The sequence below is a fragment of the Cnephaeus nilssonii genome, assembly GCF_951640355.1.
Source record: "Cnephaeus nilssonii genome assembly, chromosome: 16".
In the NCBI taxonomy this organism is placed as follows: domain Eukaryota; kingdom Metazoa; phylum Chordata; class Mammalia; order Chiroptera; family Vespertilionidae; genus Cnephaeus; species Cnephaeus nilssonii.
The window spans coordinates 35,360,283-35,378,992 of NC_137087.1; the positions used below are offsets into that span (position 1 = coordinate 35,360,283).

Genomic DNA, 18,710 nt, shown 5'->3' on the forward strand with positions numbered 1-18,710 from the left:
TGTTTAAAGTATTACATAAGTCTCCTTTTTTCCCCATTGAACTCTCCCCGGCTGCCCCCACCCCTCCAGCACATGTCCCGCCTTCCCCCCTCCCCTCAATCTGTGTTCATGGGTTATGCTCATATGCATGCATACAAGTCCTTTGGTTGATCTCTTACCCCCTCACTCCCTGTCTTCCCTCATAGGTTGGACAGTCTGTTCGATGCTTCTATGACTCTGGTTCTATTTTTGTTCATCAGTTTATATTGCTCATTATATTCCACAAATGAATGAGATCATGTGGTATTTTTCTTTCACTGACTGGCTTATTTTGCTTAGCGTAATGCTGTCCATTTCCATCCATGCTGTTGCAAATGGTAAGAATTCCTTCTTTTTTTCAGCAGGGTAGAATTCCATTGTGTAGATGTACCATAGTTTTCTGATCCACTCATCTGCTGATGGGCACTTAGGCTGTCTCCATATCTTAGCTATCGTAAATTGTGCTGCTATGAACATAGGGGTGCATATATCCTTTCTGATTGGTGTTTCTGTTTTCTTGAGATATATTTCTAGAAGTGGGATTACTGGGTCAAATGGAAGTTCCATTTTTAATTTTTTTGAGGAAATGACATACTGTTTTCCAGAGTGGCTGTACCAGTCTGCATTCCCACCAGCAATGCGCAAGGGGTCCTTTTCTCCATATCCTCTCCAGCCCTTGTCCTTTGTTGATTTGTTGATGATAGCCCTTCTGACAGGTGTGAGATGGTACCTCATTGTTGTTTTGATTTGCATCTGACTTTGAGCATGTTTTCATATGTCTCTCGGCCTTCTGTATGTCCTCTTTCGAAAAGTGTCTATTTAGGTCTTTTGCCCATTTTTTTTATTGGATTGTTTATCTGCCTTTTGTTAAGTTGTATGAGTTCCCTATAAATTTTGGAGATTAAACCCTTATTGGAGATAACATTGCCATTAAAAAGGGCAATGTCATCATGATTCCAGATTCTTTTTATGAAATCTATTTCCTCTCAGGTAGCTTCTAAGGTCTTATGTTTATCTCTTCAATATTCAGAAACTTCAGTATGATATGTATGCCTTTATTTGGGTCTATTTTCATAATTTTTGTGGATATTCTTTGTGTCCTTCAGTTTAGAAACTTGTATCCTTGCAGTTTTGGCTATTTTTCTTGAATTTTCTGTGCTTTCTATTATTTTCTCTGGAACTCCTATTCATATATTGAACCTCCTGGACTTTAAATCTTTTAAAATCATACCTTCTGTTTTCCATTTGTCTTTTTATTCTATTTATCCTGATATTTCCCCAGACTTACATTTTTCTAATTCCTCATAGTTGATTAAGCAAATGTATATACATAATGTACTTAATTAACATAGTGCCTGGCATATAATAAGTTTGTGTTGCCTGTAGTTGTTGCTGTTGTTAGTTTCTTAACTATTTTGAGGGAGAGGTCTTTAGTCTTGATTCTTTGACTTACTAACTATATATGACCTTGGTCAAGTTCTGTAATTTCTTTGATACCTACTTCCCTCATCTGTAAAATATAGATAAGCTCTACCTCAGATGTTTGTGAGCATCAAATGAGAATATATATGTGAAAGTTCTTAATAAACTTTGTAATAGTTTAAACTATTACAGAGTTAACAGTTTCTACTTACATCTTTCAAATATCAAAAGTTTTTAGTTTGAAAAAATGATGGCTTTCGGGGTTATTTTTAAGATTACTTGCTTGCATGTGACTACTTCTTGCAAATCTGTATGAACTAGATAATTTTAGCTAAATGCTAATACTACCCTTTAAGAAAGTTATTTCTTAATATGGTAGGCTGATTATGAAAATATTCATCCTATGAAAAGCTATGGCTTTACTTCAGATTGTATAAATCTGTGTAATGTAATAATTACTTAAGAATGACTTGATTACTAGTTTTAACCCAAGGAAGGAATATTTATTGGAGTTTATTTATTTCTCCTAAATGCTACTTGAGATTAGGAAAAATAGAGTCTGTCTTTTGTTTTTTCTCAATATTATTAATGTAATTTCAAATGTTAGCTCATTTTTGTTAATGGTGGCTTTTTGTTTGTTTGTTTTGTTTTAAGGTTTTTGGATTCAAAGCATAAAAACCATTACAAGATATACAATCTGTAAGTATATTTTCTTTTTTGTATGCTTCCAAATACTTCTAAAATAACTATTAACTGAAAGTTATTTTCTTGTTAGAATGAGGTAGAGTTAAAGGTATATTTGAACCGAATGTATTCCTAAAAGCTTTAGTTCAAGAAGTCTGATAGAGAGCATTGTTAGGTCATTTAGAAAATGTAGTGATGAGGTAAAACAGTATTGGCACAGATTTATGTTACTTAATATGCTTTAAATGACTTGGCAGTTAGCCCATCTTTGAGCCCATAACCATGTAGTAACTTGAAGTGTAGAACACAGTAGAGCTTCTGTTAAAGCATTAATGACATCTTCCAAGGAGGTATGCTCCACAGTGAATATAATTTTGTTTATTTTGTGTCTCTAAGTCAATTGATTGAAATAGCTTTTAGGGTATTCTCTAACTGTATATAACATAAATAAGTTACCTAAAATTGTTGAATTAGGTCGTTTTCTTTGTTTGAGGGAGGAATGTAAGGATTGCCCATTTGATACACCTAGCTGACCTTATCTTGAACCTTTTGTTTTTTTCTTTTGACTGTGATTAGAGATGTGAAAAGGAAAAAAGGAACTAAAGAAAAACGGGAAGAAAATATATAACCATTTCTGCCCTTGAAGACTATTTTTCTTTCCCCAAAATATAACCATTTTCTATTTTTTAAACAATGGCATATAATATGTGTTAATTTTCTCCCTGGCTTTTATTTTTCCTATGTGATCTGTGTAAACTATACAACAGGAAAATTTTAAATCTGAATTTACTTATACCAATTCACAGTTACAGTTTTATAGAATTTATTTATCAAATGTAAGGACAAGATTCTTTTCTACCTTCAATGAGCGTTTAAATCTTTACCAAAAAATATGAAAGATTCTCTGTCTGTTGGCTTGTGAGATATTGCTTTTTTTTTTTTTAGCTTTAATTGAGTGATCTTTCTGTTCTGATAAGACCTGAGAGTGAAGTAGACACCAATATTGTTTCTCCTAGTGAGTTTTCACTAATTTCTTCAGATTTACAAAGAAGCATTTATCATGTACTTGACACGTTCGACATGATAAAATATGTTGTGGGTCAAGGTGAATAAGATGTAGTTCTAGTTCTCATGTAAGTTGTAGTGTAATGTGCAAGATAAAGTATTATAGAAGAGATAACTCTTGTATAGAAGAGACTGTGTAGTGAACAGTCGAAATAGTAATTGTACTCCAAAGGGATGATTTCACAAAAAAAGGATGTTTGAGCTGTGATGAAAAGAATCAGGAGAGGTTGTCCTACAGGCCTAGTAGGCGGGGAAATGGCATTGCAGGAAGAGAGAATGGCATGTAAGAAACTTCTTGCCATAATATGGCAGATAATTCATTATGGTCAGATTATGGTGTGTGTGTGTGTGTGTGTGTTTGTGTGTGTGTTTGTGTGTGTGTGTGTGTGTGTGTAGGCTATGGTAGAAGTAGATGACAAGATGGAAGAAAGTAAAAGGTGCTGTAGAAACAAATTTAGGTGGGCTCTAGGTTACAAATGATCTGTACATATATCATCCTCTTTTCCTGATTAACTTTTCCTACAGTAGTCCTTGTTTCAGATGCCAGAGGGTTTCTGTGCAGGAAATAAAAAAACCACAAAGCTTTGTACTTTATTAACAACTGGATTTAGAAGTTAAGTAAAAAAAGAAAGAAAGAAAAAAAAACAAAAACAGGACAAGAAGTGGTCAAAAGCTGGAATCCATTAAATTAGTCACTTCAGACTAAGACTCTCAGGATTGGGCATTTAGAGGTCCCTGAAGGAAGGTAGAAAGAGATACTAAAGATAAATTCTTCCTTTTTCAAAATCTTATTCGAGTTTAATATTATATTCAGAGATAGGAAAGGAAATTCTTTTCATTTGTGTATGCAGTGGCTTCCTGCTTCCAGAATTTAGGACTTAGGCTTGTACTGTCAGTATTGTGGTTCACTTAACATTATTATGGTTAAAGTCGGCATTGGGAACTTGACTGCCTGTTTGTTTTTGTATTTTTGAACATTGGATTCTCAAGTTAATGGACTGTCTTGCTATTAGTTGAGAGTAGCTTTTGGTGCATATATTTTAACTCCCTTTCTCCACTCCATTTAATGGAATCATAGACTTTTAGAACTAGAAAGTATCTGCAAGAGATCATTTAGTCCAACCTTCTCATTTTACAGATGGGGAATCTGAGGCCTAGAGAAGTTAGTGAGTTGAATAAGTTCACACAGGTACACACGGTAGCAGACCATTCACTGTTTATGCCAATGTCCCCTTTCTGGATTATTTTGTTTGTTTGTCTTTGTGTTGTTGTTTTTAACCTCCCCAAAGTTTCCTTACTTTCAGAAGTTTGTAGAACTACCCAGTTGTAGCATGTTTTGATTTCTGATGTCACTTTTCAGTCTTCTTCACCTGCTTTCTACCCCTGTTTATATTTCTGGCTCAGGATAAGTGAGTCTGGCAAGCAGTGGATGCTTCTATTTTATTTCTTAATTTTTAGCATATTAATTATGTGATATGTCTTCACAAACCTATATAAATGGAAAGATATTAAAACATTTGTACTAGATGTACCTAAATTTAATAGTATATTAAACTTTTTATGGCACTTTCTGACATATATGGATGAAGAGGAGTTCTCAGTGTAATATTGAGTTCTTTTTATTTTTTAAACGTATTTTTTAAATTGATTTCAGAAAGGAAGGGAGAGGGAGAGAGAGATAGAAACATCAATGATGAGAGAGTCATTGATTGGCTGTCTCTTGCACGTCCCGCACTGGGGATTAGCCTTGAGTATCAACCTATGAACCTCCTGGAAGAAAGTAAAAGGTGCTGGGAATTAGCCTTGAGGTTCATAGGTTGATACTCAACCACTGAGTCATGCCGGCCAGGCAATATTAAGAGTTCTTATTGTATAAACAGACTGTATCTGTTCATACCTCTATTAAGCATTCAGTAAGTTATTTTAAGAAAGGACAAATTTAATCGGTCATTACCAAATTCGAGTATACTGATACTTAGTAAATTAGTTATTTTGTGCAAGTGTGTGTATTTTATTTTTGTGTGTTCCTCTGTATAATCTGTATTCTGGTGAGAGTAAGGGGAGGAGTGGGGAGATAGGGAATGAAGACATAATATAGTTCTTGCCTTTGAGGAACTTAAATGTTCACTGGATACTGTATATTCTATTTGGCAAACAACTCCCCGTTATTTTGTGGTAAGAAAAACCTCTCCATTATTTTGTGGTAAACATTTAGGTGTTGTTAATTTTTATCAATTTAGTTTTCTTTTGTAAGATAGGGATAGCTCCATTGAAGAGACTACAGAAGACACCTGCATGCCTAGCTGATTCCATGTCAAGTCTTACTTCAAAGGAAGCTTTTCCTGTTAATCTTATCCCTTTCTACACTTTCTGTTCGCTATTTCATAAAAATCCCCTTCAATGCCTCTTCATTTCTCTTGTCTCATATAAGCCAATATAAGGTGATGATAAAATATCTGTTGAGTTTTAATTATAAAGAAGTATAAATCATTAATTCTAACACTTGTCTTAGTCAAATCCCATTTGCTTTATTTATTTTTAAAAAATATATTTTACCGATTTTTTACAGAGAGGAAGGGAGAGGGAGAGAGAGTTAGAAACATCGATGAGAGAGAAACATCATTCAGCTGCCTCCTGCACACCCTCTACTGGGGATGTGCCCGAAACCAAAGTATATGCCCTTGACTGGAATCGAACCCAGTACCCTTGAGTCCGCAGGCCAACGCTCTATCCACTGAGTCAAACCGGTTAGGGCCATTTTCTTTATTTTTATGTATCTTCAATTTTGGTTTGTTGAGAGACTTCATAACATACAGCAAAAAATTTACAAGAAACTTTGTGTGTTTTTGAGGGTGTGTATGCAGTATCAGAGAAGGTTTTAAGAAAGTCTTTATTCTTACCCTACCAGCTCTCCCCAGATCACTTTCATCACTACCAGCCCCAGTATTTATTATCACATACTCCCTATCCATACCTGTAGAGATTTTCATAGCCTTTTCATCATCACTATTTGTTGGTTGTTTTGTGCCAAATATTGCTCTTGTAGGAAGACAGGCTTTGACTAAATTTTGTTATTGCTTTTGTTATTAAAACTATTTTCAATTTTTATTATAAATGAGAGTATGGAGCAGTACTAGAAAAAGTTTGACTTTTGTAATTATAGCTTGAGTTCTGGTTCTTCCATTTACTTACTTTGGTTTGGGGCAAGTTTTTTTAGTTTTTGTTTTTTTAGTGTGCTTCTAAATCTTAGCTTTTCATATATAAAATGGAGATAATATTAACTATTACCACATGGTTGTGAGGATGAATAAAAAAAAACCCATGGAAACTCCTTTGTAAGGTGTGTGCATCTAGTAGACATTTAGTAGCTCATTGTTTCCACTTTCCCTCCATTTCTTCCTCTTAACAGTAATATTTGAGAATCAGTTTATGAAGGTAGTCTTATGCACTATTGGTCAAAGCAAACATTTGAGCTTCAGAGAAAGCATGGGAATTTTAGAGAAATGAATCTGTATGAAACCTAAAACGTTTATTTTTTTGTTGTGCTATCATGAGACCAGCTTCTTAGAATTTTACCTAGCTTATACCTCCCCCCTTACCTCCTAAGCCCTATCTTGTTTACATGATTCCTTATGAAAATACTTCATTATGGATTCTTCGCTATTGACCATGTTGTTTCTTTAATCTGTACCAAAGAAAGTGTGCAATGTGACTATTTTCATAGCCAGTCCTTTTCTTTCCACCTTTCATGTCTTTTAATATGTGTGAGTGTGAAATTACTTTGCAAGAATGAGTATATGTGCATGTCATTCCTGAATAAATTTTCTAGCAAAACTCAATATACTAAATTATAATAAGCTAAAATGGAAAAGCTTTGTTTTGAGCAATAATATAAAAGTTTATTTATTTCAGGTCTGACCAGTCAGAAACTATTGAATTGTAGTTTGTTTATAATCAGTTCAATGTGTATAAATCTGTTTAAAGTAGAGAAATTATACAGATATTTTCAGGATTTCCAAATGCAAAATATAGGTCCACAATCCCTTATTTGAAACTCTTGGGGGCCAGTTGTGTTTTGGCATTCAGAATTTCTTCAGTTTTCAGAAAGGTAACAGGGAAGCATCTACTTTATTATAACACCCCCAGTAGGGTTTGTAACAGTACCTAGAATGAAATGTTTGAATCTTTACTGTAAGTATATTAATTAAAGACTACATACAATATTATAAATCCAGTTGGCCATAAATTTAAGAAAAAAATGGTAGACATTTCAGACTTTGGGAATTTTGGAATTGTGGATTAAGGGTCTATGGATCTGTATTTGTTTTAAAAAATAATTTTTTAAATTTATATTTTATTGATTTTTTACAGAGAGGAAGGGAGAGGGATAGAAATTTAGAAACATCGATGAGAGAGAGAAACATCGATGAGCTGCCTCCTGCACACCCCCTACTGGGGATGTGCACGCAACCAAGGTACATGCTCTTGACTGGAATCGAACCTGGGACTCTTCAGTCTGCAGGCCGACACTCTATCCACTGAGCCAAACCGGTTAGGGCATAAAAAATTTTTAAGAAATATAGTTTGGTTAGTAATTGGAGTTACCAGCATGCTGTTGACCACAAACTAATATATGGTATCCCTTTCTGAGCCTATTGATGCTTATAAACATGGCCTATTAATCATGAGTAAGCCAGTGCATGATAACAAACATGTCACTACTATTCAAAAGACAAGTTTGAGCATGACCAATGATAATGCTAACTCAACATTTACTATTCTGTATCATTACTTATGATTTCTTTACTCTGAGACTTTAATTAAAATTTGTAACTTGAGAGGGTCTTGAAAAAGATGACCTTTGGCTTATCTAAAGAGAGAAAGGTCTGGTTTTTAAAAAAGTTTAATAAGTGTTGTGTCTGAGTAGATTAGCATCATTTAGTTTCTTTTCCTTTTCACTTATAATTTTACTATTTTTAACATGTCTTTTAAAATAATAGTTTGAGAAAATTGTGTATGCTCAACTGTGAAGTAAAGATGATCTTAAAAAGTTATTAAACTCCATTACCATGTAAAATTTCCATAAAGGAAATTTGAAGGTATAGGTGCAGCTGAATTTACACTGTTGTATATTAGTGATATCACAAGTTTTGTAAGCAAATGCATAAGCTTTAATTGCATACACTTAACATTTTAAGCCTCAGTCTTTTTAATTGTAAAATGCGGATAATAACAGAACCTACTTCACAGGCTTAAAAGAAATAGGTAATATAAAATACTTAACATAATGCCTGGTACATTAGGAAGGTTCAGAAAATGTTTGTTACTATTATGCTTTTTTTCTCAATTGTAAAAGATAACTTTATATCAAATTTAAATTTCTCTTTTAGATGTGCTGAAAGACATTATGATACCGCCAAATTTAACTGCAGAGGTAGGTATAAATGTACTGTATTATGTTAAATAACGTAAAACTAATAGACTAAATCTTACTGTCATAGCAATAATGATCATCTCAATATTAAGTGAGATAAGTATTTGCCAAATTAAAAATATTGAAAAATATACTTTGGCTGTTGTGTTTTAGGAAACAACTGCCATATAAACCTGCCAGAAATAATAGGAAAACCAAACTGCAGAATGGACTAAGAATTAGGAGAAATTTTTAGACTAACAATAGAATAAGGTGGGGTTTATATCTACTTTTTTGAGGTATTTGATGTAGTAGTAAGAGATTATACAGAGAAAACAGAACAATTTAACTCTATTAAGGAGCATGATTTAAAAGGTGGAAAGGGGAACCTGAAAGGTGAGAACAGGGAACTGCTTTAAATGAATTATTCGTCAGGTATAGTGACTTCTATCTCATAGCCCACAAAAACTTGTATTTGTTTTTATGGAACCCCCTTGAGGCATGAGAGAACTGGAAAGTTGAGAAATTTGGCAGATGCTGTTACAAGTGAGTGCCATGAGCTACCAATTGATGTTTTTGCCATTGATGCCTCCTGAAAATCTAGAATGGACTTTCAAACAGTTTGAGAATTAAGAAGCACTAATGGTGAAAGTCAGTATAATCACTAAGAATGTTACTTTTTTTGTTTTTTGGCAAATTTAAGCTACTGCTTATTGGGCATAGCATGTTTTAGTCGAGGTTTATCTAGCTTTAAATAGATGTTTAACAGGTTTTTGTGTGCCACTGGAGAAATGAAAATAGAATGATAGTAGTTAGGTAGATGACTAAGTGAAAGTTCTCATGACTCACTGTAACTGCAGAGGAGGTATAGTTACTGGGAGCTGTAGTCTACCAGAAGAGCGCCCATCACAACCAAGGACTCAACGGATTTTATCCTGTGCCACATTATGACTTGATTGAAGATCTAAGACATACTTTTTACATATTTAGATGACACAGGATAATTAGGTACATTAGATAATCAGAATATTTAAGGATCTTAATAGAGTAGAGCAGAGCAGAGACTAACTAATAAGATAAAATTTAATTGTGATATATAAGTAGTTTTTTCAGTTTCTTTTATAAACGCCTTTAAAGTCAAGTGTATACAATAGTAACATTTGCTAGAAATAACACATTTAGCATTTTTATTACATGAAGTTTAAAATACAGTCCTTTATGCATTCCTTTCTATTGTTGATTTATTAATTTTTTCTTTGAATATATTTTGTCGTGATGCATTTTCACAAGTATTATTACTCCTTTTATTAGAAAATGAATTCAGAGTGCTGACAAGATGTTTATGTGACATTTCATTTTGAGTTCACCTCCACCTCTGATAAGTTGTGACCTGTGCTACCTCTTCATAGCAAAGTTTCCTCTTTCATAAAGTGGGGAAAATAATACTTGGCCTCCCTGTCCAATGGATAAGTTTAAGAGTTAATGAGAGACCATTTCTATTAAAAAATTAGAAAGTTATTAGGCAATAAATTATTTTTCTCTGAAGTTAAGTTTTTCTTTTAAACATCAGGAGAGCTTATAGGTAGCATTTCTAAAATTAACTTACTTTTAATAAACAATTCTGAAGAGACTTTTCTCTAATTCTGAGGGTTTTCTTTTTAACCACAGTTGCACAGTATCCTTTTGAAGACCATAATCCACCACAGCTAGAACTTATCAAACCCTTTTGTGAAGATCTTGACCAATGGCTAAGTGAAGACGACAATCATGTTGCAGCAATTCACTGTAAAGCTGGAAAGGGACGAACTGGTGTAATGATTTGTGCATATTTGTTACATCGGGGCAAATTTTTAAAGGCACAAGAGGCTCTAGATTTCTATGGGGAAGTAAGGACCAGGGACAAAAAGGTAGGTTATATTTGCTTTTCTTTCCTCTTCCTAGATCTAAGAATTTATTGGAAAACCAATTTTTAAAAAGAAAGCTGATAACCTTATATCTTTCTCCTAAACATTTAAATCAGTTACTACCTTAACTTTTATGTGAGCAAATAACTGATTGAAATGTTCTGATTGAATTTTTTTGCTAGTATTTTCATGTCATGCTAACAAATCTTATCTATGAACTGTATTGCATATTTAGTCTCAAAATACAGAGCATTTAAAAGCGCTGCACATTGATCAAAAGTAAGCTTGATATTTCTGAAGCTCGATTGAGAATAAAATGTGTTTAGATAATAACTTGAATGCCATTACCTGGTAAAGTATGATCTTTACTTTTATAATCGATAAAGATTATTTTTTTGATCTGGATATTAATATAAGTGGTTAAGATTAGTCAGGTTCTTCTCTTATTCAGAAGACTAAAGACTGTTGAAAAATCAGTGACAAATTTAATTTGTGTGGTAAATTTGAAAGCAAAAGTGAACTCTTAGGAAAACTTTTTATAGTGATTTTTCAAGAGATTTATTTCTTTGTACAGTAAATATGGCAAAATGTTTACATTTCTTGCAAAGAAATTTTGTACATTTCTCTGTCTCCAAAAAGGGAAAAACCAAAACCATTCCAAGATAGATGGGAAAACTCATTTTAAAGAGCGCCTATTGAGGGAGATATAACTTAATGTGAAAAATTTATTCTAGTTTTAGTAATTTTTAAACCAGGGAAATTCTTTTTTTAATTCAACTTCAAAACAGACACAAGTGATCATATCCATTATTTTCAACTGCATAGTTACATTGATTCTTGATCCCTTTACCCCTTCCTTTTTCTTGTTATATATGTCTTTGTGACTTTTTTGAATTATATCTAATGATGCCAAAGTATTGTTTATTGGTTGTAATTTAAAAATTTGAATCTTATATTAGTGCATGATTTTAGTGAATGTTGGTTATGATAGATTGACTTACATTTCTGTACTAGAGGCTCGATGCATGAAATTCGTGCAAGAGTAGGCCTTCCTTTCCCCGGCTGCCGGCACCGGCTTCCCTCTGGGACCCGGCCTTCCCTCCAGCCACTGGCAGGCACCCTCCGGGACCTGGGCTTCCCTTGCAGCCCTGCTTCGTCCAGAAGGATGTCTGGAAGGACGTCTGGTCTAATTAGCATATTACACTTTTATTATTATAGATCTGGTATGTACCCTGGGTTAATAGCACTGGAATGAATTCCAGAGCGGAAGACCTGAGGTGTTTACTTTGTTTCATCCTTTCATCATGTAGGGAAAATTTGCTTCTGCTGATTAAAATCATAGAAGGTAAATTGTTTTACACTGACGTGAATAAATGCAGAGCAGCACAGGAAAAGAGATTGAATTGGAAGAAAACCACATAGAAGTGGATAAAATTAAAATAACAGTTGCAGAAGCAGTGGTAGAAATTTAAAACAGGGTTGATGAGCAGCAGCCATTTTGATAGTGGAAAAGAAATCAGGTAAGAAGAATTTAAGTAAGAAAATAGAGAATCTGTGTAATGTGGCACCATAACACTAGATTTAAGCTAGAATCTCTCAAACCATGTTATACACCTTTTAAAAATATAGTGAAAGCTGTAAATATTCTCTCCAAAAATGTGCACGGTGTACATGAACATAAAATTGTTCTTTTTTAAACACATATTTTTATTGATTTCAGAAAGGTAGAGGGAGCGAGAGAGAGAAACATCAGTGATGAGAGAGGATCGTTAATCAGCTGCCTCTTGCACGCCCTGCACTGGGGATCCAGCCCGCAACCCAGTCGTGTGCCCTGACCAGGAATCGAACTGTGACCTCCTGGTTCATATGTCAACGCTCAACTACTGAGCCACGCCAGCTGGGCCATAAAATTGTTCTTAACAGATTTTAACTGCACTGAAAACTATTTTTTAAACATAGAATGTGAAAGAAATTTTCATAAGAATTATTTCTTTTTTTTTCATGCAAAAATCAGTGACTATGCCCTGGCTGGATGGCTCAGTTGATTGGAGCATTGTCCCCTATACAGAAAGGTTGCGGGCTGGATCCCTGGTTGGGGTGTGAATGGAGGCAACCGATCGATGATTCTCTCTTATTACATCAGTGTTTCTCTCTTTCTCCCTTCCTCTCTAAAATCAATAAAAACATCGACGGGTGAGGATTTAAAAAAAAAATCAGTGACCACTTTTTGAGAATGATAACTAAATCTAAGTGTTACAAATTAACCAAAATTAAGCATCAGTTCCGCTCAATAGTAAATTTTAATGAAAGGGCTGCTATTATTTAGCTTTTAAATAACACTAAAGTATTCCATTTTCTTTGACTTAGCAGCCTTTGTGTCATCTTTGATAGCCAATCAGTTTTGACTTATTTTTTTGGTCAAAACAAGTGCTGAAAATCTTATCTCAAAAAAGAATGAAAGAACAAATGGAATCTGTAGATTCTTTTGACAGTGTTGTGTTAAGAAATAAGAATTTTCTAAGACTCTGCAGGTAAATTCGTATTGATTTTGCTTTCTAGTTAATAAGATCATTTTTGGCAAGATCCTGACCTAATACTATGTTGGGAAGGAAAGGATTATGACTACACATTTTAGTTTTAAGAATGAAGAGTTAAACTGTAAATGAGTTCAGTTGATGGCAGCAAAATTCTGGCTATAGATTTGTCTTCTGAAAGCCATTGAACTTGTGTGGAGCAAAGAAGTTGCTTCTACTTCTTGACAAAACCTCTTAAGGACCCCTTGATTAAAAGTCTTGACTTTTATGACTTTGGCAGTTTTCACAACAGTAGATTTTTCATGACGAATCCTCTTGCATAGGCTATGATTTAAGGCCTGGCACTCATGAGGCAGTAGAATACTTTCACAGCAATAGATAAGATTTCTCTCAGGATTGATGGTAGAGTCTTGCACCTCAGTGCATACTGATGAACAAAGTAAAGTCACAGTGACATGCACAACTCCTGTCTTTTTACCAAAGCAGCAAAACCAGATATTTTGCCAGGTATTAAGGTATATTATCTGTCTCTACAGAGTAATGAAATTTCTTCAGGAGAGTGTTTTTAGTTTAGTTTAGTTTTTGTTTTTTTTTTGCAAAGAGACTTCACCATTCTGAAAATGTTGATATCCTTTGAAGTTTCCAAAAAGTACTCGAAAATAGGGATTTTTCTTTGATTATGTTACCATGGATGTATTTGATGAAAATTAGTAGCTGGCAAAGCTGAGAAGTCATATGCTGAAGGAAAGTGGTATTTCTAAGCCTTTCATGGCTTGCTTCATAGTTTCAGGAAATAGAAAATTTATTTTTTTAAATGAATAAAAATTATTTGATAGAGATACTGCAACAGTCTTTTCTATTACAAGTTACAAATATGTTTGATAATTTCTGAGGTATTTGCCTTCACCACATTCAACTGTGTGACTTTATTGCTTGGTTGGCATTACAGCCAACAGCCTGGTAGCATGCTTTAATCAAGAATTTTAAGTTGGGGGAAAATAAAAATTTTGTAATGGTTTAGCCTTTTCTAAGTCAACTGTGCTCTCACATGTTCAATCTTTTTCCCCTCCTTCCCCCCTCTCACATCTTCACCCCCACCCCTAAACACGAACACATATGCTCCCTTTCTGATGCAGGTGCTTCTGCAGGGTAGTTGGGAGCTTCTGACAGTGAGAACTAGCCATAGAAGAAGCACTTGGGATATTACCTCTCATCATGTTCAGAGTTAAAAGTAAAACCCAAGTGTTCTTCAGCTTTATTATACTTTATTTTCTCTAAGTTAGATCCAAGAGAAGTCTCCATAATAAAAAAGTGAGGGCATACTTTAATTTGTCAGTTGGAAGACATTTAGTCATCACAATATGGTAATATTGTCAATTCTGTTTCTCCATAGAGTGAGGAGAAATTGGATGAAATGTCAAGCCCCATGGGACACTGTTATTAAATAGGGGCCACAAGTGAAAATATAGCAGAGAAATATTTATGAAAAGAAAATGTAAAGTTTGTCATGTCATGTAATAGTAAAGTTTGTGGTGTTGAGTGTAATAGCACCCACATCATCGGCAGAACTGCTCTAAGCACAGCATATTCTTCATCCTCTTAAGGATTGGATTTTCCCCCAAGTAAAAGGTATTGGGTTTAAAAAATGGAGTTTGTGCATACTGTTAAGGATGTATGCAGTAACATTATGTTTAACTGTTACATGATATTAAGATTCAGAGTTGAGTAATTTAGCCAGAATTGATCACTTTTAGCATCTTGGAATGAAATAATTCAGATCTGCTGTGCTTAGTTCATGATTAATTAATATACCTGGACCATTTTTGGGGGATGAATTATTCACAGTCTCTAAAAGAGTATCCTAATGTGCTCCTCCTACCTTTGTCCCTGTGTATATTTTAAAAAGAAAAGAGGAATTTATGAGTAGTAGTTGTTGACAAAGCTGTATCTTACTAAATGGTGTCATTTGCATTTTAGGTTGAAGCAGCATTAGAAAGCTAAATACAGTGGATAAAAGTCATAGGATTTTTTTTTCAGGAATGTTTCTTATTTTATAGATGATAAAACTGAGGCCCAGAAGATGAAATGCTTTGATTAAGATTATGCAGTTAATGACAGAGCAGAGTGAAATTTTAGTTCCCTGGCACACTGTTGATCTTCCTTCTATACTGTTAAGTTCACAAATTCTGAAATTGCAAAAGAATTTTGAGGCTGTTCAGAATTAATCTCTGTACAGGGTCAAACTCTTCTTAAAGGTCATGTAATGCTGATGAAATTGGCCTATCTTGAAAGGTTCCTCACTTTATACCCTTCTTTACAGATGCTAGGGGCATTTAATGACCCTTGATTTAAGTAGTTAAAAATGTTCAAATATATTACATGTTTATCTAATTGTTGAAGTACGTACTAATGAAATAATATATATATTTTTTAAAAAACTTTTTTATTGATGAGGGAGAGAAAGGAAGTGAGAGGAGAGAGGGGGGACATCAATTTTTATCGTTCCACTTATTTATGCATTCATTGGTTGATTCTTGTATGTGCCTTGACTGGGAATCAAACCCGCAACCTTGGTGTATCAGGACGACGCTCTAATCAACTGAGCTACCTGGTCAGGGTTGAAATAATATATTTTTAAACTTTAAAGACTGTAAATAATTTCATCATAGGAGAACTTAGCTGAGCATAAGCTGTTGTTATACAACTATGGAATTATTCCAGAGAAGTATATTATAATGAATATAATTGATTATCAAAAGTACTTTTATTTATGAAACATCTGCTGTTGGATACATTCTCTTGCCAATATTTCCTTTTAGGTTGAACCTGTAGGTTTGCATTTTTATAATTGTGAACCACTGTTATAGGAGATACATACATTTTACCAATTTTTAGTTTGTGTTTGATTGATTTTATTAGAACTGACTTAAAAGTTGTTTTGCTTTTATCCTTAATTTTAATTACAGAGAAACATTAGAAGGCTGAATGAAATTGTGTTCTGGTGACATTTATATAGGAACAGAACTCTGCTTCTCTTTTTCCTCCTCCTTCCTCTCCTCCTTCTCTACCTGCTCTTCTCCCCCCTCCCACCCCCCCCACCCCCGCCCCACCCTTGTATCCAAGAAAGAGGAGCCAGATGTCATGTTTTGGTAAAGAATAATCTGGTGCAGTCTTGCATTTCCTCAGCTGACTAATGCAAATTAGGTGGCAGAGTGGTGGGCGCCAGGTTACCATAAAATGTGCCATTGTGTTAGTAATGTCCAAATAATACTTTCAAGTTCTGAATGTTTGGTAGAAGTCAAGGTACAACTCATAACTCCTATAAAGAAAAATGTTTTCTGATAGTGGGATAACTTCTTGAGGAAAGGAAGACTATGTTTCATTCAATAATTTATAAGAAGGCAACTGCGTTACACCTCCATAGGTCAACTCCTAGGGTGGTTTTCCATTTAGTCCTATGCCTCACAATGTGTGTGTTTGCACTTACATTTCAGAATTGTAATCAGTAACTCACAATATTTATTGTAAGCTATGAGTAAAGAGTTAAAACATCCTATGAGTACTGGTAACTATGCATTTAGAAAAGATTTTCAAATGTTCTGAATTTAAAGAGGCAAACTTGTATTATATGGCAAACTCACCCAGAATCTCTGCCAGTCCCCTCTCTTTCCTTTGCTTCCCCCCTTTCAGTTGATAGCAGGTAAAGAATGCATTAACATTTATTTTCTTTGATTAAACTTTCAGGAAAAACATTTGAACTTCAGTTTTTTTCCAAAGCAATAATTAGAGAGAAAGTTCCTATATGTTATGGTTTCTGTAAGTGAGCTTATAAGCTTTATCTTTAATGAAGACTTAAACCTTTTAGAATAATTAATACTAACTTTATTCTAAGTGACCCAAGAAGATGGAATTTTCTCATTTTTCTGAAGAATGAATTTTTATGCCCTATCATAATCAGGTTATTTTTTTCTAGTCTATATACTAAATTTCCCCAGATAGTAACCAAATGAAATTTTATCATTTTCTCTTGATTTAAAACAAAATAAGCTATAATTATCCTCTTTCTCAGCTTTTAAACTCTTCTGCCCTGGCCTGGTAGCCCAGTTGGTTAGAGCATCATCCTGCTACACCAAGGTTGCCAGTTTGATCCCCTGTTAGGGCACATACAAGAATCAACCAATTATGTATCTCTCTCTCAAATCAATAATTTAAAAAATTAAGAAAACATTAAAAAAACCTCTTAATATAACATTTTTATTTTTTCTAACATATTAATTCTCCTGGACTAAACTGTGTTCTTCTAATACACAGTATGTAAGCCTTATTATCCAATTTATATATTAATAAAGTTGTAAGATTTTTATACCTTGAAGGACTTAATATTTAATTCGGTCCCATTCTAATATAAATGATAAAACAGATCTGCAAGTATCAATCTGACCTGGGTCATTTAATATCTGTATATCTCAAAACCATACTGCTAAACTCAAATCCATTATTCTTTCTACTGTACTATGTTCTCTTGTCTGAATTATTTTTCTTTTATATTTTGATCCCCAAAGAAGTAGAAATAGAAACTGGAAAAGGGGAGGGGAAGCATTTGTATTATAATGTCTTAGAACTCTTTTAATTTCAAATAAACTCAAAATAACTTAAACAAAAGGAGACTTGCTTATTGGCTATATAACGCTAAAAATGCTCTGGCCTTGATCTAGATGCTTAACAGATGTCAGGAATCTCTCTTAACCTTTCCCTTCCTCTGTATATACTTTATTTTCAGGCAGGCTCTCTGTAATATAATGGCAAGTTATGACTCCCAGTAGCTCTAGCTTTACATTCTGCCTGCTTTAGCAACTGTGGTGGGAAGAGATCTACAATTTGAGCTAAAATTCTTAGATTAGGTTCTAGCTTAACTGGATTAGGGCATGTACCCATTCCTTAACTAAACACTCTGGCCAGAGGCTTGGGGCATTTATCTGAAGCTGAAGAATAGGGCCCACCTTCCACACCCCTAAACCACAGGAAGAATGATAGCTTCTCAAAGGAGAAAGGATTCTGTGTGGAGAGAAAAATGGCCAGTGGTCTGCTTCATATTAGTCTCAAGGATTCTGTGGTTCATGCACCACTATTTAATACATTATTCTTTAGTTAGTTGCATAGAATTAAAGCATTATGATACGCTAAACTTTGGAGATTCTTTATAAATAGGAAAAATAAGAGCTCAAAGAGGTCTTACAATTTTTTTTTATTTTTTTTTTTACCACATAGTTAGTAGGTATGCTATTAGTAAAACCCAGGACGAGGGAGTAAAAAGTTTTAGAATCAGCTCTGGAGGCAACCAATGGATATCTGGATCTTTCTCTCTCTCTGTCTCTCTCATCAACAAACCTATCCTCAGGTGAGGATTAAAAAATGTTTTAGAATCAGATTCACATTTAGATTCAGTTGCAGGTTTTCAGCAAAATAATTATTTTATGCTCAGACTGTTTATCCTTAAAATAAGAGGTGATAGAATCTTTTTGGTAGAGTTGTTGTAGTGTTAGGGATATATGTAAAATGTTTAGCATGTCGTTTAATATACAATAACTACTGTTATATGTTGTCATTGTAATAATAGCCATTCCTAAGAGCCACATTTCTTCCTTTGGTGAATTACTTTCCTGTAATAAT

The 18,710-nt window shown here is 34.0% G+C and overlaps 1 protein-coding gene across 1 annotated transcript in view; it reads left to right on the forward strand.

Annotated features, from left to right (window-relative positions):
• Nucleotides 1-18,710, forward strand: part of PTEN (phosphatase and tensin homolog) — a gene marked incomplete at its 5' end in the record, with an annotated part of 80,685 nt that overhangs the window by 44,282 nt on the left and 17,693 nt on the right. Inside the window, 3 exons of the mRNA XM_079793263.1 lie at nt 2,095-2,139; nt 8,580-8,623; nt 10,271-10,509. Of these exons, the coding sequence (XP_079649389.1) occupies nt 2,095-2,139; nt 8,580-8,623; nt 10,271-10,509 (328 nt within the window). The remainder of the gene's footprint in view (nt 1-2,094; nt 2,140-8,579; nt 8,624-10,270; nt 10,510-18,710) is intronic.